Genomic DNA, 25,240 nt, shown 5'->3' on the forward strand with positions numbered 1-25,240 from the left:
GGTACTGACAAGCCCCATTTTAATTTAGACAAGTAAAACAAGGAGACTAAAAGCAAATTGCTACCTACACTATGATACATTGGTGTTCTTTCAAATTTATTTTTCATTTGAAATGTATTTTAAAGTCATTTACAAGCAGCGTGTGGTTTAAAGCTTCTAAAATGCTCCTGAAGCCAGAGTATAGCCCAAATTGAGTTTTCTTGCATGTTGTTCATGAATGAGCTGATTTAAGACATAATAATGACAAAAAGACTGTAAATTTGTAAAGAAAATTTTGAGATTCTCATTCTCAATCTCAAAGTTTCAGTCGTATTCCAGCAAACCTGGCAGGGGACGATTATATTTTACACAAAATGGGACTGTACAGATCTGATGAATGTGATGAATATGAACGTGTTACATATTGGTATCACTGGCACCACAGCTTCTACAGTGTTGCAGAGATTGCGGGAAGTGCATTGCTTTCACTGGGCACACAGTACTGTTCCCAGAACAACAGTGGCACTGTGCACTTTCACAGACCCAATTAGCATCCGTGTTTGGGATTCTGTGACAAGAAGTCAACCACACTTCTGAATATTTGCAAATAACATAGGGAGGCATTATGTATGCCTTATAAAAGAATCATGGTCACCTTGGGTAATGCTCTTTGAATAACATGTTACCTTGCCATGAGAGAGAGAGAGAGAGAGAGAGAGAGAGAGAGAGAGAGAGAAATGGAGAGGGAGTGAGAAAAAGAAAGTACATATTAGCAAATGAGGCATGAGCTCATTTTCCAGATGGCTGATTAATTTTCCAAAAGCACCAGCCAGTCTGGTCAATCTTTGTCCCCCATACCCCTAATTATCACACCAAGGAGCTAACTGCATCCCCCTGAAAAAGCCTTTTAAGATCCACTGAAGACGATTGCAAGCCATTTCTAGCCCTCCATATGTTTTTTCGTCATGTCGAGCTCTACAAGGGTATCGGCGGCACTGATTAGCATAAAATTATGTGTTTGTGGGAAACAAGGTCAGGTGTTAATGAGAGCGAAAGCAGTAGCTCTGTTTTTATGTAATTTATATTTTCCCTCTACATGGCGTGAGTGTACTAACAGATGAGAAGGTTTACTCTTGCTGAACCGTTTTTTTTTTTTTTTTTTTGTTTTGTTTTTTGAAGGAAAAGGCACCATGTGTTGCTTGTGTATGCAAAACAGTGCTTAGTCAGGCTGTATAATGTGCACAGAAGCCAAATAGTATGAACTGCACCGAAATGAACCTGACAGAAACCTTTTATTAAAATTAAACTTTGCCATTTTTTTTATTTTTGGTATGATGTTTTGACTACAACAGATTTGTGTTTCCTGTTGTAAGATGTGTATGTCAACCACCGTGCCTTTCATGACATTCGTGTAATGTTTATTCTGTCCCTGATATACATTGAGACAGTACAGATAGCTGTGCAAATTTGCTTTAGCTATGATGAATTACTGAATGCATCTTTATGCAATATAGGTCCTCATTGTCACTGTTCTCCGTTTAATGCCATAGACAGTGCTCTAGGAGCTCCTGACCCAGACAACCACTCATGTTTGACAGACTGGTTGGAGTAATATCACTGCCTTATTTCCTCACTTTAGCCAATCAGAAATGGTTACATATTTTGAGTAATTAAATAGTTTTTGCTGCTCTTCACATTTTTTTGGTTGAGAAGTATGCCTTAAACACACCTGTATCTCAAGCCTGATTCATCATTGACAAATTCAATGGCCTCAGGTTATGAGGAGTGGAAATGTCTGCGTGAAGCACAAATTGTTTTTTGCGAGCACACAGGATAAACTTCAGCTCAAGCAGTGAAAATCTGAGATGAGCAGTGAAAGCCTGGAAATGACCAGTGGACATATGAGCACATGGAGTGCTAATTTGAGTGAGCACATATATATTTTGCATAAGAGCAGTGAAACTCCATGTGTTCCATTAATAATGCTCCGACATTTTAAGTTAAAATAACTAAAAAATCCTGGGCTCTCACAAATCCCAACAGCATCTTCGGGGTTCATGATACTCACTTCAATTTAATCCAGAGAGACAGAGATGGAATCTAGTAGACTGATATATTAATAATCATATATAAATATTTGAAAAAAGTAATTGCAATAATTAGGCCTTAGGAAAAGTGCAATATTAAAAAAATCATGATGATATTTTTTAAAAAGTGACTTCTGCAGTTAGGCTGCTATAAGCCCATACTGTAGTTTGCAGTTGCTGGTACCAAACAACACACAGCCTGGTACTCAGGAGATTTGCAAAGAAGAATTATGTTTTAATTAGGGCTGTGCCGTACCTTATCGTTCGTGATAATATCGTCATAATTTCTTAAATGATATAAAAACTCTATATCGTGATAATAGTGCTATTCTGACTTGTTTACGTAATGACATCATGAAGTTACCCATAATATGGCCTATGTTCTTTACATGAGTGATTTAGGCATAGCGAAGGTTTGAAGGGTTTGTTTACAATATAACCAATGTACAATAAACCCTGGTACTGTTTAAAATGTATTTTATTGAATATAATTAATAGTAATATAACATTTATTTTGTTGCAATAGTTTGTTTTTGAAATGAATAAAAGTATTTTTCAGTGTTTTGTTTATATTGCCAAAAATATTGTTATCGCCAAAATACCCTAAAATATGATATTATTTTATGGCAATATTGCCCACCCCTAGTTTTAATCACTCTCTGTTGTCATGTCCTCATTTGCCAGGCCAGGCTGCTGTGCTGGATCACCATCGGTGGAGAGGTACAAAGTGTCCAATGAATTCCCGGATGACACTCTGAACTTCATCAAGATGCACCCTCTGATGGACGAGGCAGTGCCCTCCATTGCCAACCGCCCTTGGTTTCTCAAAACAATGGTTCGGTGAGCATTAACATCAGAACAGCCTTCAACCACTAATGAAGTTCGTTGCTCATTTTCTTTTAAGTACATTTTAAATATTTAGGTGAGAAATTCTTATTACTCCTTATAAATGTATTGCTTATAGGCTTTAAAGGCAAAGGAGACCCTTCTGATAATCTGAAATACGTATTCCATAATGATTCATCTTTAATGATAACTGTGGATAAATGGATCCTATTCAGCATGGTAATCAGTGCTCATTTTGGCACTAGATCCAGTCATTTGCAATGCAAAATGGTGGCCAAGTCAAATTCAAGCACTAAGCACCCCTCAAATAAATTCATTTGGTATCTGGGGCAGGGGGTTGGGATATCTGTTTCACCAATAACAGAGCTGATTATTCTTCAGCTGCAGGAAGTGAGCTGGAAACTGAATCTGGAGTAAGACTTTATCTCAGCTCTACCCTGAAGGGAAGATGTTTCAATTCAAGTGTTTCTTTTTTCTAACAAATTAGAACAATGGGGTCCATTTTCAAACCGTGCAGGAGGATGTTCCTGTCATCCAGACAATGTATAGAGGGATAGGACTCTCCCAGGTCAGGACGACAGCAAAGTATTGGCTTGTTTTTAAAAGACAAATCAACGTTACATACAAATGGAAATGGTGATGTAAGAGGAGAGGACCACCCGGCTTATAGCAGCCTTCAGACCCTGTCTGTGTAAATTTGCCAAATTACTGATCACATATTTCAGTAATACATGTTTCCCATCGTCTTCCTTCCCATGTTTTAATATCGTACACGCTGCTCTAAGACTCAAGAGATTTGCACAGATCAAAGTAAATTCCTGGGTAATTTATTTGTCTTACCATTTTCATCCCGACAGTTTTAATTACCTTGAAAGTGTATTTGCATACTGATTTGAAAATTATACATACATTTGATTAACACCAAGATAAGCATGGTAATTGGAGCGGCAGGCAGCAGATAACGATCTAATTTCTTTAGCGAGTGTAGAGCCGAACATTTTTATGTCTGGGAATCGCAGGGCAATTTCATTCTGTCTCTGCTTTGTTATGCTTTTCTCTCTCTTCTCTCTCTGGCTCCCTCTCCTTGTTCTTCACTCTCCACCTTCTTCCTGCAGATATCGCCTCACACGCATAGCGGTGGATAATGCTGCTGGGCCCTATCACAACCACACCGTTGTTTTCCTGGGTTCGGAAAGGGGCATCATTCTCAAGTTCCTGGCTAAAATGAACAACGGCTTTCTGAACGACAGCCTCTTCCTCGAAGAGCTGAGCATCTACAACCCTGAAAAGTTTGTATTCCATTACGCCCCCATCCCAGAATCTCGGCCAAGCTACATCACCCCAGTTAGACTGAAAAGCACTACTCTATCATTTAAAAGAGTTGTATCAGGTTACAGCCTCTCACATGTGGGGAGTAAATTAAAGAGCGTGTAGTTGAACTTCTGCCGCTGGGCTGTCGCCGCAAGGCCTGGCCTAACGAATGGTGAATGATTAAAGAATAAACAGCGGTTTGAGGAGGGGATCGGATGAGTGTCTTAAAACCCAGCTGAGATTCCTCTCTTTTTCTAAGATTCAGTGAGGAGGTTGGGACGGAGCTGCTGTGGGATAAACAGAGAAACAGGGGCCAAAGCAAATATGCAGATGAAAGCTGCCGTTGGACACAGTCAACCAAAGAGGGCTTTTAAGGAGACGGCTGTTGTTAGCCACTGAGATGTGTCATGTGACAAAGTGTGGAGTAGGAAAGCGAGCAAACCTGCCCCCCCACACACACAGCGTGGCACGGGCAGAGCATTCTCTGGCCACAGGCCATATGGCTTAGCTTTAGCGGTTAGCGTAAGTGACTTTACAGGGAAGGATCAGAGCAAAGATGCCCACCACACATTACACAGGGTAGATGGACCATAAGCCTTAATTGAGAGCTTTAATGCATGGGGGCCAACCTTCATGAAGCTGGAATTAAATCCCACCACCCCCCACTTTAGATCTGTGGAGCATGGGATTAAAGTGAAGCTCTATGCCCTTCAAGGCAACCACACAGGGTAACTCTAGCAGAGAGACTTCACAACTGCTAAATATTGCATAAAAATTGTTTGTAACTGTTTAAAACTTAAATAAACCAGGTTGTTGAAACAGACAACCTAAAAAAAACAACCTTTTGCCAAATTTTAAACTGCATTTGAGGAAGGACAACAACTATACTGTGAGGAATAAGCATGCATGGACCAAGATGATTTACTACCGTTGTTTAGCTATATGAAGTACTTATGTGTCCATAACCATTTTAGCAAGCCTATTTGACATTAGTAAAAAATACTTATTGCTATATTTGCTCCAGTGTAGTTAGTAGCTACATTACCTCCAGTGAAAAGCTAAAGATAAAAGCTTTAGACACAAGACTCTTCCAGACTGATCAGCTACATGTGAGCTAAGGAGAAACTTGTTTGCTGAACTTGCCCTTCAAGTTGCATTGATGTTGGTTTTATGGAAACAATTACTGGGAAACAGCAAGAAATAACTGGATTCTGTTTATGTGTCTTCAGGTGCAGTATAGAGGGCGTAGACGATAAGCGTATTATCAGCATGCAGATTGACAGCAAGAGCCATTCTCTCTTTGTGGCCTTCACATCGTGTGTTGTAAAAGTGCCATTGTCACGGTGTGAGCGACATGGGAAGTGCAAAAAGTGAGTACTGACGCCTCCATATCAGCTTACTTAGATTATCAGCGGTTTCCTTTTTCACTTATTCATGACAATGGATGTCAGACCTGTACTCACCGTTTTCAGCAGATGCTGGGGAAGATAAATGTGCTCAGAAATTCTGGTTAAACCTTAGAAGTGTTTTATTATTATTATTATTATTATTATTATTATTATTTTGTTAAAATCAATCTTGCAATTGTTAATATGTCAAAAAAAGCTAAATTGTATGGATTGTCTTTCTGTGGGAAAAAAAGAAAAACAATTGGACCAAAATATTTTGATCATATTTAAATAGCAATAAAAGGCCTGTACCTTTTAAAGTTTCAGATTTTTTTTTCACTAGAGGGTGGTACAGTGGTGCAGCAGGTAGTGTCGCAGTCACACAGCTCTAGGAACCTGGAGGTTGTGGGTTTGAGTCCTGCTCTGGGTGACTGTCTGTGAGGAGTGTGGTGTGTTCTCCCCGTGTCCACGTGGGTTTCATCCCACGGTCCAAAAAACACACTTTGGTAGGTGGATTGGCGACTCAAAAGTGTCCGTAGGTGTGAATGTGTGTCGCCCTGCAAAGGACTGGCGCCCCCTCCAGGTTGTGCTCCTGACTGACCCACTGCGACCCTGAACTGAATAAGCGGTTACAGACAATGAATGAACGTATTTTCAGTGGAATTTCTCAGTTTCTTTCAGAGGGCTCTGAACAAGAATTAATGAAACAAATTTTAAGAAAAGATGTTTTAAAGCTTACTTGCCATTGGGGCACTATTAAGTGTTAAGATCTCCTGATAAATTGAGTGTGCCTGTCCTTGCGCAGGTCCTGCATTGCCTCCAGGGACCCATACTGCGGCTGGGTGTCAGAAGGAGCCTGCAAAGAAGTCGTCACCAACACAAAGTACGTTGATCCACCCATTCAGCAGCAGCCGCAACCACTGCTGGTTGTGCAGCCTGATGACCTACGTCCACTAGTTTTCAGTTTTTTCCACAGCTTCGTCTAATTGTGGTTTGCTTCTCATGGATGAGGCTGATGGAAAAGCTGATGGAAGGAACAGGAGAGAGATATTGACCCTTCTTTGAGGAGGAGGGAGACACCATAATTTGTAGCTGTATTTACCATGCTGCGGTGGATTGCTTGCTGAACAAACATAATATGGCATTTCTGGGGGCAGATATCATGTATTTTGCAGATGAAGTCATTATTGCAGGAGAGGGAGGCTTTTTGATGTTAAGCGAATTTTATCTTCATAAAGCAATCGATCAATGCACACTGGTTGTTTTTTGTTTTTTTGTTTTTTCTGTTATTATTTCCAAAGCCTTGACTGCTCTGATTGAGCTTTCCACTTTGGAAATTGAGTAGACAGAGGCATTAAGAGGTTAGATGACCTCACTCCTGCTGCACAGTGTTTCTAACTGAGGGACTGAGTGGAGGATTACGTGGTTATGATCTGTTGGGTTTTGTGGTGAGCGATTGAAAGGCATTTGGCTCGACACTTTGTGCAGCATTTAATGAAAAGCTTTGGTGCAAAAACAGGCCCCAGAGAGCAAGCACTGCGAGTTCACACTTTTGTAGACTTTGTTACAACAGACTGAAATAGCTTAAGAAGAGGGTGTTCTTCTTTTGTGCTTTATTGTGTATCTTTGAGAGCAATAGTGAAACCTTTACACTTGTCTCTTCTTACAACAGACAGCAGTATCATAGAAAGAGTCTGTTCTTTGTGCGCTCATACTCTATTTTATATAGTTGGATGTACTTGGAGGTGTTGAGGCGATGTGACATCGAGACATTATATATCATTGATGTACTGCGTCTCGATTCACAGAGTACAACATTTAGGTGAATCGATCGCCCCCTGCAAATGAAAACTCTACTTTCGCTGCACTTCAGAAAATGGGTTGTCCTGAACAATGTATCATTTCTTTTTTGTGATAGTTTGGAAACTTTTTTTTCTCCCAATACATGGCCCTACTGGGAGCTAGGAGATGTGGCTCTGTCAGCTGTGACAACCCGGAATGTAATCTCTTTGACGGTTGGGCTGTCTCCCCTGATTGCATGGCTGAACGTCTGTCAGGAATAGCAGGCTCAGCCTGACACGAGACAATAGAGGCCTGTATGATAACAGCGCACTCAATTCCTCAGCGCCTTGTCTGTGTCCCCTTTACTTATGATTGCATTAGGCTTCTAGAAGTGAATTGTTCTTGTTGGTAGCTTTGGAAAAAAAAAGAAAAGAAACCTTTGGAATTACTTTACAAATTTGCATCCATGGATCACTTAACCCCAGTGACCCCTCGGAAAGCCCAGACACATTTTGCATATTGGTTTGAGAAATCCGCAGGGAGAGTTTCCTCCTCCAAAGTTCAGTGATTGTGTTTAAAATGATTTGGATTGTGAGAAGTCTAGGGTTGTTGGCTTCCTCTCCTTCTTTTTTATTTGAATAAAGATTTTTTTGTTTGCTTTTTTCTCAGTAATAGGTTCTTGACAGCTGCCTGATTTGTGTGCCTCAGTGGAAAGACCGATGAAAGTTTAAGGTGGTGTTTATCTGATGGGGATTGTGGTGGTCTAACAGGTCTTGCATAGTTCCATGGGCATATAAAGGGCCCCCACAGTTCAGTGTTTACTTCTTATACAACATACATGCTAGTTTTAGAGTAGTTATTGCATAAGAAATGTTAGGATTATGCGGTTAAGTATACAACTTGACAATACCGTGAGGTTATATGAATCCATTTTTGTCATGTACCCAAAAACACCTGGGCTGGAATTCACAGTGGAGTCCCAGTGCAAAATTGGAGGTCGTGCACCTAAAGTTTAGCCGCACTCGTCCTCACACAGGCCACTACGAGACAGCAGGGCCGCAGCCGCTCACTGCCGTGTGTCTTGTCTCTGTTGATTATGCAGATGGTCATTCGAGCAGGACGTGGAGCAGGGCAACACAGATGGACTGGGAGACTGCCAAAGTAAGCAAAGGCCTCCTCTCTCTTCCACCCTCGCTCGCTCTCTGTTCTCCTCTTCTCCCTCCTGTTTATCTGGGCTCAGCCTCAGAAGCCTGTTCTTCAGCTGCAGCAACACACTAGACACAGAGGCCAGGCCTCGCTTTAGAACCACACACATATAACAGAGGGTTTCAGTGTGACCGATTCAATGGGCTACACTAAGACCTATAGAGGCTTGTTCTAAGTTGCATTCGTTTATTGCATCATTTTGTTGTTGTTGTGAATAGTGAAAGCTGACAACTATTTCCCCTTTAAGGTGTGATTATATCCTGTATGGTCTAATGAAAGTTTTGGCTGCTGTAGAGGCTATTAATTATAAATACCTTCCTTTTTAATAGAAACATGTGTTAACATATTAGCGTATGCATATTTTATAATCAAATGGATATGAAATGAAGAATGAATCTCTTTTTAATACATTAACACATGTCTTCTTTTGCTTTTTCAGACTCCTTTGTGGCTCTAAATGGTAAGTGACATAAGTTAAAGGCAATTGCATATAGGCAAATTTTTATCCCCCCACTTTCAAGTGTTTTATCTTTTTCTGTTCACTCTCTCTGTCTTTTTTTCATTTGACAATTACTTTTACGCAAGAAAGTAAGGTTTCTTAAGGTTTCTTTCCTCTGTTCCCGTTTATTTTTCAATTTCAGACCTTCAGCCTACTCATGACCATGAAATTTCTCCAAATTCTTCAAGCGGTTAGTTTTGTACATTTAATTTCAGCTTTCCCCTCTTTAGTGCAGCATTCTAGCAGCTCGGCTTGCTTGAATCCCTAGTCTATTTTTGAGGGAAGGCCTCACACCCCCATTCTGCCATAACTCTCCCCCCACTCTATTCTCTACAAGCCTTCACTGGTCCCATTGATTCGCCCTGACCTTTGATTTCCTAATTGGATGGATCTAGCTGGTTAATAGAAGGCGGCTTTGTGGGTTAGAGACGTAGCCAAATGCAAATGATGGAAGCTGTTTACAGAGGCTAAACAGCAGCTTGTTCTCCAAAGCTCCTCTAGAAATTATTCATGAAATACAATCCGGAAAAAGTGGGGCGCATCGACAGTGCACAAACACATGCATGCATATGCACGCAAACTCCCATGCACCCGTATTTATAAATGCACATGCTCACTTGCCCCCGCTAAACTAAAATGTACACACATGCACACACACACACACACACACACACACACACACACACACACACACACACTGAGGAATGTGGGAAAATGTATGATTGATATGGTTCCCTCTGGTACAGAACAGAATACTAAACAGTTCTGATTGGTAGGAGATGGTGAGAATGCCTGCCTCTGCGACCTACATATCACATTAGTAATCATTCTTTTTGGAAAACTGTATGATTATCTGATTTTAATCTTTGCATAAATTTAGCCTTTTTCTCTGTTACTTATCTCTGATTGTCACATGTCAGACATCGCCAAATGTGTAGGAGTAGACAGATATCAAAATCTCCACTGGCTGCTTGGGCCATCGAGCCAATAAATCTGTAAAAAATATTAATAATTTGACACTAGAATTGAACGAAAATTACTGGTTCATTTTATATTTGTGGTGGGACTAGAATTTCAATGGAATCACTGAACACAAGGCAGGAATATATCTTGGATGGGGCACATCCACTTAAGTACCCATAAAATGAGGGAATCATGAACAGAAATACATTTTTTAAGAGGTAGTCAGATCCAAATTCATCTTAATCAAAATTTGATCAGTGGGTTTTTTCATTGCTTGTAAGCAGTGTCTGTACTTTTGACAATGACAGTATTCCAGTCACTGAATTACATAGTTCCTACAAGAAAACCTCTGAGTAGTGAATGAAGGTTAAAGGGGTTTTTTTTGTTTGTTTTTTGTTCTTTTTTAATTACTCTGGGTATCAGTGAGTGTTCAGATTGAACTGGACTGGAGTTTTAAACCACTCTCCAGACTAATATCTGTGACTAGATTGTGACCTGTTGTGGGCAGTAGAGTATTTTAACTCCTGAAAAAAATGTGCCAATTCCAATTTCTTTCAGTTTGTCAATGATACATTCCTCATACAAGCTGATGTGGGTTTTGATGGCATGGGGGAAAATGTGACTGAAATTGGATTGTTAATATACTGTTTTTAGAACAGCATTTTTCGTTCATTCTTGTTGTAAATAGTTCAATTTCATACACACAATTACAGAGCTGATTATCATTTGGAAAATATAGCTGTTTACTGCTGGAAGGCCTATTGTCGTTTATTGAACTGGTAAAATGATGTGCAAGTTGGTGTTTTAGAGATTATTTTTTTTTTCGGAGAAGCCATAGCCTTCGCTCCTGTATGTGTGTCATCTGCTTCTGTGGCACTTCCCCTGGCCGTGGAGAATGAATTATAAAATAGCTCTGTCACACTAATCGCTCAGCCTCTGGCGCATTCTTAAATAAATCATTTTAATGATTGCTACTGGGAGACCATGAGGCTGTCGTGCATGATAGACCGATGGCGTACAGAGGCATCTCTGCAACACTCCACAAATGCGTGGGATAGGGAGTTTATAGTTTAATTAAGATACAAGGTGATTACAGTTACAGGAATGTTGTTTATGATGAAGCAACTGGTTTGAAGGAAGCCTTTTTGATTCCTAAGCGACAGTTGGTCTTTGTGTAATCTGTTAGAAGTTCAAAAGATGGATGGGATATCTGTATCCTGATGAAAGAGGACAAGAATGAACATTTATCAGCACCTGTCTTTTTGTTTGTTGTTTAGCATGTAACAGTTATTAATGCTTTTTCGATATAATTCATTTATCTTGCCTCCAGAAATTATTAAATTAAGAATGTTTCAGTACAAATTGATTAACAACAAAACTTATGTTAAATGCCTGTCATGCTCTTTGTCAGGAAAAAAAAAACATAATTCTAGCAGAAGAGTGAAGATGTGTGAATGTAGGAAGTCTCTGGAGAATAGCTAGGGCCACAGATATGAGGCAGGCCGTTCATGTCCCAGTGCCCTGTATGATAAGGTAAGCTCACCCCAGGTGACTCCCACAGAGAGAGTAGATCTGTCTGGTCCCCAAATTGGAAAATGTGGCCACAATGGCGGGTCCCTCCGAGGCAGCTGCCCTCTCTGTCTGACACAGCAAGGTCACGGCCCTCATGAGGCTAGACTGGAGCTGCGCCGGAGTGACACATGGGCATAACTCAGATCGCCTTTCAGCCCAGGAACAGAGAGCCAGAGAATTGATTTTTTTTATTTTTACAGAAACTTTAATTGCAGCAACTTTCCTTATATTATTGCTTATTTGCTGGAAGTTTGGAATCGCTTATAATGTTGTATATTTCATTTTAGTTTTATATTTACTTGTTCTTTTCCCCAGTACAATAGCATGGAATTAGAAAGTAGACACCGAAAAATTGTTATTCAACAAGGATTATATAAGAAAAACTTGCTACATTAATATCTATCAAGTTTTGTCTTAGTGTGTGTTCACTTTTCAAATACAAGACTCCGCTAATGTTGTCTTTATAGTATTACAATTACTTCTTATATTAGTCTGCTACACAATTACTTTTCTGTTTGAAAAAAAAAACTGATTCCAAGCTTTGAACTAATAGTTTAATTTGCTTGGGCTCAGCAGCATCTATAGCACTGAATAGGAGCCGTGCAGCTTGGCTCCACAAAACAGATGTTAGCAGCAGTCCATCAAAACCATTCACCGTGCCTCAGCCGAGAGTATAATAACCTGTATATGTAACTTGCAGGCCGCTCCTTCTCCACCTTTGTCAGCACTGCCCAGCCCCCCGCCAGCGGGCCGCTGGGACAGGGCCGCATGTTCGAGCCCAGGGAATCGCCCCTGCCCACCGATAAGAGGGACCCTTATATTGCAGTGCCCTCAATAACCCAGCAGGAGTCCACTGGTAAGCCTTGGAATGAACAAGTCCATTTTCTGTGGGGGAGGGTGGGGAGGAGATTTACAGTAGTTCACTGCTTCCAGCTGGACCAACGTGTAAAGCCTGAGACGTAGTTGTGGGTGTAACAAATTGCCATCCTCCTGGAAGAGAGAGATTTATTTAACAAAGACTGTACCTTCCCCCGGGAAAGGAATGTAATATCCAAGCTATTGCCAACGAAAGAGGAAGATTGCACTGTATTTATGTCCCCTACACATGATGGCCCCATCTTTATCTTGGCTCTGTGACATGACATTGAACGCCCTTTTCTAGGAGATACGAACGCATAGACTTTCAAGGTTGGTTGTAAATGTCACTTGTAATGAAGCTAGTGACAAGAGTAACACGGTTATGATATTCACAGGATCAATAAGATGTTATGAATTCTATTACACTAAACCTGGAAAATGCTTTTGCTAAACTTACTACAAGACACTGAGCTTAATATGTATCGATTATGGGACATGTCCATAATTAGTAAGTCCCTGTTTCCTTTCTGAGGCATGTCAGGGCTGTTTTGTATGCAGGTGGCTCTTTTTTAAGATTTCTCTCTCTCTCTTTTGGGATTTTTGGCCTCCCATTCCAGGCTGGGATTAAGTGCATTCTGCTACATTTCTGCTAAAAATCTATTTGCTCATTTAAATAAAATACATCAAAAAAGAAATGTATTTGTGCGCTCTCGCTTACACCAGCAGTCATAATGTCACGTTTATGCAAAACTCAAAGGAACTGTTTGTGTAAATTTATCATAAAATACACAGCTTTTTTGTTGTCTTTCATCTTCAGAGTTTTGAGTAACTCAGTACCCAAGTAAAACAATTTACAGACTGCACTTCCATCCAGCCCATACTGTTGCTCCATTAAAGGTTTGATTTTGTTGCTCAGGTGCAAGAGCATTTCCTCTGTTTGGTCACTGGAAGCAGTACACCTGTTGAACATACACAATGGTGGCAGAGAAAGGCATGCTTATTTGGCATCACGGCAGTGTTGCTGCCTCTATTGCCAATACCCAGTGCTGACATCCAAAATCACTGGTATTGGCAAAGAGGCTCGTATCTAAATTGAGCTTCTTATTGCTGTTGTTCCTTTTCTTTTATTTCATTATTATTATTATTATTATTATTATTATTATTATTATTATTATTATTATATGCTGCTTCTTTTTAATGTCAATTGCTATGAGTTAGGCATTAGACCTGTTTGTCTAAGTGAGTAATTCTGATGTTCTGTTGTTTCTGTTACTTGCTCTTGCATGGCGGCTGACTTCACGGCTTTGCTTTTTAGAAAATTCTTTTGCAATATAAACTGTGTCGTTCACTGCAATATTATTTCTGCTTAATATTATAACTGCATTTTTTCATCAATTTTCACACACAGCCCCCCTCCCTGTTGTGGACATCTCTATGGTGTGATTTCATTATCAGTTTGTGACCAATGTACTCTGAAAAAGAAAAAAGGGATGGTTCTAAAATGGCCATTAACAAATTTTTCCTTATAAGCATTATGGGTTTTACCCATATGTAAAATACTATCTATACCGAGGCACAACTCAATTTGCCCAGAGTGGTCATTTCTACATTTTTGTACCACTGTAATATCACGGTGCCATGGTGCATTAGTGTAACACTGGCAAAATGTGAATTTGATGAATATTCAAAAAGGAATATTTATGAGTTCACTCCAGTCCCACCGCACCAAAGGCTGGCTGGTGGCAACATTTTTTCGCAGTACATTTGAGCACTGTGTGTCTGGTCTCATCTATTTGTCTGTGGTGTGTGAGATCCCACTGCTCCTGCCCACCCCCTCCTACATTACACACACACTCATACACACACAGTGACTTGCACACAACCCTCCCCACCCTATCTGCACCTCCGCCATCTGCTGCCATTGTGAGTAGTCTCCCTTCCACAGGACCTTTCATCTCCTCAGATGGAACGTTCCAAGGCTGTACCTTAATGTAGCCACAGCCTATTACTAACCCTAATCTACTGTACAGCGCATCCTCTTTCTTCCCAAATGGAGTCGTATCTCTTTTTCCCTCGTCTGGGGAATGGATTCTGTCTGCCCCTCCTTCCGCCCCTTTTTTTTCTCTCTCTCTCCCACCCTGTTCCTTTCTGTCTGAGCCCCCTTCCCCCGCCCTCCTGTCCCCACCAACCTGTGGCTGTCTCTATGTGGCTCTCGAATTTATAGGTCAATTACAAAGGCAATATAGACACAGACAGAGAAAGAAGTCTTTCTGGAGTTTCTCTCTCTGTATTACTTGTAGTGTTGTCATAACTGCATGGTATGTATGTTCACCATCAGTGCTAACCCAAACTACTCTTCCTCGGATGGGTGGACATAAGGGCTGATATGTGATAGTCCAGTGCGGATCAAGTGTGAAGTCTGCAGAAAGTTCCACCTTCCTGAAAATGGCTTGACTAGATAAGAGACACCCACTGAACTGGTGTCTGTGTTGGTGAATTAAACCTTCATTTTCCTCTCTGGAGGTTGGATTTCAGCCAGTGTGTACATTTGCTAATGGTATTTCCTTGGGATTCTTGGTCTTTGACTTTAAACCTGAGAAGCCAATTTCCATTACAGAATGGTTAACATTTTCTAGCACATTTTGACAGAGTTTTACAACAGGGTTTTCAATCATATTGACAGTTATGGAGAGATAAATGTCTAGACTAGATTATTATTTTCAGCTACCTTTGCCTTAATGGCATTCAGATTAGTGCTTTTCATATCAAGTGTAATTGAAGACATTCATCTTAACGCAATTCAAGTTGTGGCAGTTTTACACCACGCTGTGAAACCGATTATTCCCTATTTTATATAAACACACACACACGCAAATATATAGAGACTATATTTATATATGTTTTACAGATGTCATATGCTAGATCCACATGACATTTGATATTTTCTGTGATTAGAATCAATAATTCCTTACCTTATTCATGCAGATATAACGCAATATAAATGCCAGCACGGCTGTTTATGCACAGCGCAGCATGACATTTTCTGAGAGAGAGGGAATGTGTACCCTTGTGAACAATGTCACGTGCACATTAGAGCTGTGAATGAACGATCCCTACCCCGTGACATATGCCAGGCTTAAAACCTTAAATATTATGAAGGCGCGCATATGATGGCCTCAATCAGGATGCTGTAGACAAAGCCTTTTAAAATTCTCCATAGATCTAGGGCAGATGCGTAATCATCCATTCATGACCCTGACAGCAAAAGCACAATTACACTTGTGTGGAGAAAAAAAAGAAAGCACTTACACTGTCAGTTTTCCAAGAACATCAGAAAAGCTTTAACAAAATCTAACTTTATGGGGTTACTGAGATGGAAAGTGACTAAAACTAGTGGAAAGAAGTGAGCACACAGAACGGAATGAACTGTTGTTTTTGAGCTGGTCTTTTTAAATGGTGCTTGACAAATAAAATGTACAGAAGAGCTTATTAAAAGCTGTTTGAACTGAGCATAGTGTTCTTAAAATGGATAGGAAGGAAGAAATCATATTTTCATTGCTTAATAATGACGAACAGGAGGCATTACTTATTCCTACTGTAGACTGGGAACACAGTCTCACATTCAGATGATGAAATGTTCAGACCTTTTGCTTTGTGCATCACACAGGGTTATGTATTATGTGCCCTGTATACTCCACTAATTCACTGGAGCTATTGTGGCTGCTTGTTTGCTTGGTGAATACTTATCTCTTGAGTGTTTGTTCAATAAGAGTTGATTACCACATTCTGCCACAGTAGTGTAGAAAAATGTGGGTAAATAAAACAGGGGAGATAGTGATTTGAGATCAGTGGTGGAGTTGTTTATGTGAACACAGGAGAATTAGGGATATCTCACAGAGAGAAGAGCAATAAATATTGAGTGTGTCCTAACCCCAACCAACACCCAACCCCCCAGACTTTGTGGAAACGCATTAGAAATGGTGTTTTCTGAGAGGGTATCTGATTATGTTTCTGTGAAGTAAACATATTAGAGATGCAACGGCCTTGCCAAAATCCTCCACACCATGTGCTTGTGCTAGGTTGCAGGATTTCTCATGTGGGAGAGACTCAACAGGAACATGTGTCACTTGAACCGTGGCCCTCAAAAGAGCTCCTTCCCCAACCGTCATCAATCAACACTCATGCTTGTGCTTTAGCAACTCGCTCAAAGTCCTCTGAGACTCATTTTCACACATGTCTGATTACAAAGTTAATTGTTGCTTCCCTCCCTTCAGACATTGCCTTAGAACGGGATGGCTGTAGAAAAGATGGATCACGCCACATGGATTGCCTAGGTGTCTGTGTGAATATTCACACGTCATACCTTCACACAGGATGGAGCACATTGACAAGCAAGACTTTGGTGTTTTTAGCCCCCTCAAACGCAGCGAACCATTTTCCAAGCTACCTAATTTGTCCAGGACCAAAGCCTCATGAAATTCAGATGCGTTTTGCTTGTCTCCAGCTTTGTTCTCGCGCTTGCTTTTTCTGTCAACGACCTCCGGAGAAAAGGTTACATTAAAGAGGTTTATTTGGTGCCCATGAATTTTATAAGACTATTTGACAAGGTTGTATTGGCAGCCTTGGTAATTGCTTTTACATTTATAGCAAGTAAGGGCATCCAAAATCAATGGATTTAAAAACAAGTCCACCTAAAAGAGAGAGTGAATCTCAAATGTAAGCAAGATTTTCTAGCCCTCTACTTTAACTAACAGCCCTTCTCTTTTCTGGAGACCTGGTTTTCTGTATGACTGCACACCACTTTGAAGTTTACTCAAGAAACAATTGACTTCATACATGAAAGTTAGAAATCTTCAAAGGTCTGATGAAGCCCGGAGGCTCTGTGTAAGTGGGGCCCCATCCATATCCTCACAGCTCTGTGTCAAGGTCAAAGAAAGTGGCCCGCAGTAGCAAGGGAGGAGCACTTTAACTTCTCTTCATGTCTTTGGCTGGAGAGAGAGAGCCTCTGTCCCTGAGCCTGATCTCCAATGAGAGGGCTGCGCCTTTCCTCTCCACTTCAAACAAGGTTCAGTGGCTAGACGAGATTGATTTAAAACTAAGCTCCTCTCTCTCAACTCACCAAGGGCAAGTCATGTCCACCGTTATATCACACTGGGCCAGATGTATGTATGGGCACAGGCGCAGCATGAAAAGTTCTTTATTGTGACCTCAGTACATGCTTTAGATGTATCTGAAATTAATTTTCACTTTGCTAGGACTGCGAAGTTCACTGAAACATTTTATCATGTTCTATCTTTTAATGCTCTGCCACATTAAATTGTTCTATAGGGGTGCACTTCTCTAGCTAAAATTAGAAAACACTAACCCTGACTGTGCACATATATTACGACAGAAACATTGCATTCTTCTTACAACTGTGCGTCTCATCATGAGAGCTGAAGTAAAATTTATTTAATTGATTAAAAATACTTTTCAGCACATTTGAAGTTTGTGCCTTTGTTGCTATGACTGCTGCTGCTGTCCCAAAACATGCTTTTGAGATACGAAGGCAAATCTATGCATGGTTTTTTAAAAGCAGAGGAAAGTCTGTGCAAAACATCCTGCTCCACAGAAAGTTTCATCAGCCTTACTCTCAATATCTCAACCCATTTGCTGACCGATCCAGTAAAGTCATATGCATGAGTTAAAGAAGCACATTTAGAATGTTACCATACCCAGGGCCTAGGAACTGCATGTGTAGACTTTAGTGGCGCTTTTGTACAGAATGCACCTGAAAGTGTCACAAAATGCCAAACTATATAGCTGAGAACGTTCTTGGCCACGTAACACTACTCTACACCTCAATGAGATTAAGTCATTCTGGACAGAAAAGAAAAAAAGAGAGAAAAGTGCTAGCAGAGCATGAAAAAAAGCAGATAGCATGGAAAGTTGTATTGATTTTTAACCATGCTAGATGTTTTGGCAGAACTCTCCTTTTTCCCTTCACCTGATAAAAAAAAAACCCCACCGGGTGATAGCAATCAGATTTATTGTATTTTAACATTAGCTGTTCGGCTTGAGCACAAATCTTTGGTTAAGCTGATAGCTTCAAAGACCATATAAACTGATGGTTTGTTTAAACATTGGCTAAAAGCTATACTAAATCTGCATTCTCAGTGAATGTATCTCTTTTTTTTAAAAGAATGCTTCAGATGGATGTACTTTGAGAAGTCTTTATCTCCCTTGCTCTGTGCAGTAGATGTATGGAGCTGAGGATGGGAAGCCCTTCAAAACATCAAATAGACGTGAAACAGAGCTGTGAGGAGCAAAAAACAAGTTCACTTGGGGGGAGAAAAAAGTGTGGGTGAAGTTGAAAGAAAAAGCTTCTCAGATCCCTCCATTAGCAGAGAAGAAGCAGATGTGTGTACCATACAAAACAGGTCGTTTTGTCATCCAGGGTCTTGCTCAAAACATGTCATCCATTCTTGTGCTTGCCACAAGATAAAACCTCATGATCCACCGCAGTCTCTAAAAAGGCAGACACTTGCTCTGATAAGTGAAACATATAGCCGGCGACAGCATCGTTGTAAATGAATATCAGGTGGTCGAGTTTAGTGCTGCCACGACAGTGCTCCATTAAATATCGTCTTGTCATATCTCTTCTGCCAAGGATACGAGCAACAGTGCCAAGTAAAGAATCTAAACATGACCCTGTGGATTTCATAAGACCGGTGTGACTTAGATTGCAATCTGTTCTAGCCATGAATTATTACTCCTTACAGTTTGGCTGTGGAGAATGAAAACCACTTGCCTTAATGCCTATAGAAAAAGCATGAATTTTTTTTTCCCAAGTGTTCTTAATGTTGACATAACTGTTCGATGCTCCCAAGGCAGTAGTCTGGATTTATTCTTCGTAGTAGAGGTAGTAACATGTTTTTGCAGCTTCTGCTCATAAGTAAGCCAACTACAGCCATTCATTTAACTTGTATTTCCTTGTATTTAATAAGATACGATAATCCTTTAGTAGTCCCACAACACGGAAATTGACAGTGTTACAGCAGCAGAGGGATAGCAAAGGCACTCAACAGTAGAAAGAATTAAAACAGTAAAGATATTTATTAGCAATATAACCATTATAGTAATAAAAAATCTCTGAAGAATAATTTCATCTAAATTGCAAATGAAACTCACACATAAAATGATATATGAATGTATAGTGTATGTATATGTGCTCTGCTGGGAGCAGTGTTGGATGTGTACAGTCCAACAGCAGTAATTAAATTGCTGATTTAAATTCAGCACATAAGAAGTCTTTTATTTTTCAGGCTTCACTAGCAGCAGCAGTACAGTAGGTCATCTGAGGGGTATTTGATGTTCTTGCTGAAATTCTTTTGTGGAAAACGGAGGCATTTGAAGTGAAGATGTTGAAGATTTGTTTGTCTGGTTGCCTTTAATGTTTCACTGTATCCTTTTTAACTGATTTTTTTCACTCTCTGACAGCAGCTTTTTTTCCTCCGTTGCAGCACAGGCATCATCCATATTTAGTGTTGATAATTAATTTTCAGACTGCTGTGTACTGTATGCTTGTAATTGTTTTTCTCTAGCAGCAAATTGTTGCACTTTACTTGTCCGAATGTTGTGCTTGTTGATGTAGAGCGTTTCCAAACTTTCTCAACAGGAGTGATCCGTGAGAGTTTCCAGAAAGGCCGGGATCAGATGGTCCCCATCACTCTGCTTGCCGTCGCTGTGATCCTGGCCTTTGTCATGGGTGCCGTGTTCTCAGGCATCATCGTCTACTGTGTTTGTGACCACCACCGACGTCGGGACTTTGAGCTATCCGGGCGCAAGGACAAGGACTCCATCAATTCCAGGCGCGGCTCTATGAACAGCGTCACCAAGCTCACAGGCCTATTTGAGACACAGGCCAAGGATGGACGTCCCGAGGCCATCCTCGCGCCCTTGATGCACAATGGCCGCCTGACCAACGGCAAGACACTCATTAAGGCTGAACAGCACCACCTGGACCTAGCTGCTCTGCCAACTCCTGAGTCCACGCCCATGCAGCCACGACGCAAACCAAGCCGAGGCAGCCGTGAATGGGAGCGGAACCAGAACCTGATCAACGCTTGCGCCAAAGACCTAGCCTCCATGGGTTCACCGGTCATACCAACTGACCTACCCCTAAGGGCCTCACCTGGCCACATCCCAAGTGTTGTAGTGCTGCCTTTACCCCAGCATCAGCAGGCCTACCAGCATGAGTATGTTGAGCAGCCACATGTACCTGAAGATCAGGCTGCCACTCTGGAGTACAAAACCATCAAGAGTCCCTGCCACAGCCTTGCCATGTCAGATGTTGATGGAATACCACCTCGAGTCCCCCAGCGGGAGGCCTCTCTGGCCGCTGTAGTGCCACCGGCTGTTCCACAAATGGGCAAGAGGTTGGACCTGTATAGTCGTGGCTACCCAGCAGGGTCCAGCAAGCAGAAGAAACAGCACAACACCAACTCCTCCAACTCTTCTCACCTGTCGAGGAACCATAGCTTCGGCCGGGCTGAGACTCCACCACCAGCCCCGCAGAGAGTGGACTCCATGCACCTTGCTTCCCCTCCGCCCGTGGGCCTCTCGCGGCATTCCAGCCTCAGCAGCTATGGCTCACTGACCCGCTTCAGCAGCTCAAGACACCTCAAGCCAGACGTCCCACCTAAACCTTCACAGGTCTCCCTTTCCACAAAAGTCAAGTCCAGTGACTCGTGCACATAAATCAGTGTAAGGGTAAACAGGGGGATACACAAAGTGCATCTGCGTTGTACAGCTGTGTACAGGAAATGCAACTCACTGTTTTTTTTTTTTTTAAAGAAAACAAACAAAAAAAGTTTTTCATATATACATATATATATAAATACATATATATATGTACGTGTCAACCTCAGGCTGTTGACTCCCACTTCCCCGGACGGTGAGAGAAGGAACACCTGCTACTGAACAGATAAGGGATCTCTCTTGAATCTTTCATCGCCGAGCCGTATGGTGCTCTGTAGCGTGTTTTTTATTTCGAGATGACAGTATGTCAGGCTGAGGACATGGCCACGTCGCAACTGATGTTTGGTTTTCTTAAAGAACTGCCAAAAGCACATCATGGAGAGGAGTGTAATTGTATATTTCAGAAGCTGGGATATGCCTCAGCTAAAAAGCACTTGGACGCAGCAAGTTCAGACTGGAACCACAGCTGGTTTACAATGGAAACTGTGAAATAAGTATATGGGGAAAAAAAAAAAGATTCTCAATGCCTCTCAGTGTTGCAGCTACTGGACACAGCAATCAAGTTCTGCCTTTAGCGAGGTCTGAAAAATCGTCTACTGTAACTGGTGACTGATTAACCCGTGACTGTTAGTACTAATAGCTGGTTGTATTTATTTTTTAATAAAGTGCTTTCAAAGAAAGACAGACACTTTTTAGGTTCAGAAAGAGAGAGAACATTTTAATTTTAATTAATCATGTGTGAAATTATTTAAAGTCATTCAACTGGAGCCAGTAGAACCTTTTCCTCATCAATTAAAAAAAAAAAAAAAAAAAAAAAAGATTCTACTTCTTTGGGACGTTGCTAAGTGAGCTTGGAGAAAATTAAGGTCTCTGCATGGAGGAGATATTTATTGAACTGTGCCAGAGGAGCTCTGGATGGGCTCTGAACTAAGCAGCAACCCAAGAAGAACCTCCCTTTGTGAAAAATGGATAGAAAAGAACAGAAAGGAAAAAAAAAATCTTCAAACTGGAACTCCTGGATCACATCCTCACCTCTCCATGGGCATCTCTTTTCAGCACTGTGGATCGTGTCAGTAACTTCTACTCCTAATGGCCACAACTTCACTGAGTGCCATTCTGGTTCACATCTTTTTGCATGAAAGTGTGCAAAGACTGTGAAGGAAAAGAAGAACGACAACAAAAAAGCCCCAGATAATCTGCACTTAAAACCACGCAGCTAGACAAATGGGTGGATATTTGGCACTCAGCCAGCATGAGGGGGAACGCTTCATTTTTGGATTTGGCAGGTATCAAAACGTATCATTTTCTACTGTCATCTTCACACAGGCGTTTTCATTGTTCTACATCTGTTTGGTAACCTCCTTCTTTCTTTTTTTATTTTCTTCCACGTGTAAATTTGTGCCTTACACCCCTGAGTAGTGAAGAGTTTGTTAGCTGTTAACTGTTATCTAGTAGTTCTTATGATTACGTATTTCCCTTGTTTGAAGAAAAAGCAATTAAAGAATGTAGGTGTTCTTGTTGTTCATTCTGCTCCCTATGGAAATATTGGGTGGGAGGGCAGGGACTAACCACAAACTTTGTGATTGATTGATTTCTGATTGTGCCAATGAAACGCTTGAAAATGCCCTTTTGTTGTGCTGGCGGTTTTGTCTGTGTTGTTTTTGTTGTTTTATTTTCTGTTTGCATTCATTTTTCACACAGCCCTGATGTTTTATATTTTCATTCGATCATACACCAAGTTCTCGAGAAGGCCTCTTTGATTCTGGTGACTATAACAGAGTTTTAGGACCAAGGCATTGGGGGGGAAAAAAAGAAATATTTTGCTGCACAGAATATGAGGCAGGCACAACCTTTTGCATTGAGGAATGCAGTGAATTGTTGAGGTCATACTATTGTAGATTTCAGGAATAAATAATTATACACATTAAGACCAGAGTGTTATTAGTATTTGAACGCTAAATTGATTGTGTAAGAACCATTTTGTTTCAGAAAAGAACATGTAGTTTACAGGATGCAATTAGAATGATCATGAAAATGACTGATCCGGAGGGAGAGGATTTCCGCCGTGCCGATGAGGCTCCATTGTGTTATGCTTTATGGGTGGCCGTATGCATTTCAGTCTGTGGCTGCACTGATGGGTTTAGGTGTTATGTCATGTGGATGGAAGCGTATAATAAATAATTCTCTTCACTTCACTTGACTGCTTCTTTCGCAACTCACTCTATGGCGCTCAGACTGAGAGTCGGTCTGTCTACATATTGTAATAGATAATTATCCAAACATTGTTTCTCTAAATTCTGACTTCATTCTCAATGTTATTCGATTTTAATCTGGTAGGTAAACAGGTAAACAGGTAAACTGATTTTAATTGTTTCTCAGAAATATTGACTTTATTTCCAGAAATGTTCTGACTTTATTCTCTGAAATATTCTGACTTTATTCTCTAAATCTTTTTTTGATATTTTTTCCCAATGCATTGGCCCTAAAACTCTGCCCTCGGTGACCGATATCATTTCAGCTACTAAACTAAAGTTCTCCCTAAAGTGCACCAGGCTCCTAAGTCATAATAAAACTCAGTTTCTAGGCAGTGAATACAGGCTGGCTCCTGTGAAGAGAAGCACTTGAATAATATTAGGGAACATATTAATGCTTTCGATGTTTATGACAGATGCTGACTAATATAATTTCTTAACTCTATCATTATTATGTAAAATGGGCTGGGAGAGGGGGAGTGTTAATGGTCCTATTTGGATATTTTTTATGATCCACATTTTCTCCCAAATGAAACAAACACTTCTTTAGCGTGGTCTTTGTAGACTGGTGTGTTTTCTACTATTTCCACCAGCGGTTCCTTCCAAAATGTTAGCAGCTCATTGTAAAACCAAAAGGACCAGGTCAAGAAAGATCCTTAATTATCCTGGCCTCTGGGCCTATGGTTACTTGGACTAATGTGTAAATAGATTGGTGTCAGACTGCGCTGACCATTTTGGGTCAGATTAGGAGTAGTAAGGGACGCTCATGCTCACTCCTCTTTTTCTCAGTAATGCATCTCTGCCCACGGGTTTGGCAGGCGTCGGTGGACAGTGGGCCCTTTGGTGTGCCTTTTGTCTTTCACCCCTTTTTGCTACACACTGCTAGAGGCAAACAGAGTTGAACATTTTTGAAATCGTTTGAAGTTTGTAAGCCTGTAAAGATATTGTTCTGTCACAAAGGTTTTTTTTCTTGCCCTTCTCCAAACTCCTTAACATCTGATTCACAGGTAAATGTATGTTGTAAAGAAATTCTCTTTAATAAATGAAAAATGTAATAAAAATGTTTAAAATTCTTGTCACAAAGATTACTTTCTGTGTTTTTGTTTGTTTGTTTGTTTGAATTCATTCACTTTATTCTCTTTAAACAATAAAACACAAGGAGCATAGGGTAGCACATTAGATTATGGTCATTTTAAATGGGCTGAGGAACATCCAGTACAGATAATAAAGAACATTAAGGCAGACAGATGCATGGTCTGTTTTCGTGTAAGTATTCCTAAATGTGTTTGTGGGAGCCAGTTATGCATAGGTTTAGAATTTATGACGTACTTAAGTAGGGGCTGTAAGCTAAATTGAATTGGAAATGTGTTTTCAAAGAGTTATAAAGGAACGAAGGTCGGTGTGCTAGCAAAACAGGGATGATTGAGTCTTTGTTGGCAGATATCTTCTCGTGATTAAGATCTGAAGGTACTGGAGATAAGCTGTCATATAGGGGCTAAATGTGTGTAACTTCACCTTTACACAAAAGCTCCCTTCATAATAGTCATTTGTAAATTGTTTGATGTCTTTCACCATGAATAAACAAGGCGATAAGGATCAGTCTGGAGCCACTTGCAGATACTCAGGAGTGAGTCGTCAGTCATGGTGCACAGAGGTGAGTCAGGAGCGGAGATATAAGGTTTCGGGAAAAACGGGGAATTTCAGGTCTTCATTCATGTCCCCACATGAACTGCTTCCTCTCCATTGTCTGTCAAGCAG

The 25,240-nt window shown here is 40.7% G+C and overlaps 1 protein-coding gene across 2 annotated transcripts in view; it reads left to right on the forward strand.

The window, feature by feature from the left end:
* Positions 1-24,555, forward strand: part of sema6a (sema domain, transmembrane domain (TM), and cytoplasmic domain, (semaphorin) 6A) — a 72,312-nt gene extending 47,757 nt beyond the window's left edge. The window contains exons 12-19 of one of the 2 annotated variants that reach the window (XM_066643507.1): positions 2,751-2,906; positions 4,028-4,201; positions 5,453-5,593; positions 6,417-6,494; positions 8,496-8,554; positions 9,039-9,059; positions 12,334-12,489; positions 20,149-24,555. In XM_066643507.1, the coding sequence (XP_066499604.1) occupies positions 2,751-2,906; positions 4,028-4,201; positions 5,453-5,593; positions 6,417-6,494; positions 8,496-8,554; positions 9,039-9,059; positions 12,334-12,489; positions 20,149-21,230 (1,867 nt within the window). In that variant the 3' untranslated portion in view covers positions 21,231-24,555. The remainder of the gene's footprint in view (positions 1-2,750; positions 2,907-4,027; positions 4,202-5,452; positions 5,594-6,416; positions 6,495-8,495; positions 8,555-9,038; positions 9,060-12,333; positions 12,490-20,148) is intronic. The other variant, XM_066643508.1, reaches the window with a different exon arrangement.
* The last annotated feature ends 685 nt before the right edge of the window (positions 24,556-25,240 follow it).

The sequence above is a fragment of the Hoplias malabaricus genome, chromosome 14 (genome assembly GCF_029633855.1).
Source record: "Hoplias malabaricus isolate fHopMal1 chromosome 14, fHopMal1.hap1, whole genome shotgun sequence".
Classification (NCBI taxonomy): Eukaryota; Metazoa; Chordata; class Actinopteri; order Characiformes; family Erythrinidae; genus Hoplias; species Hoplias malabaricus.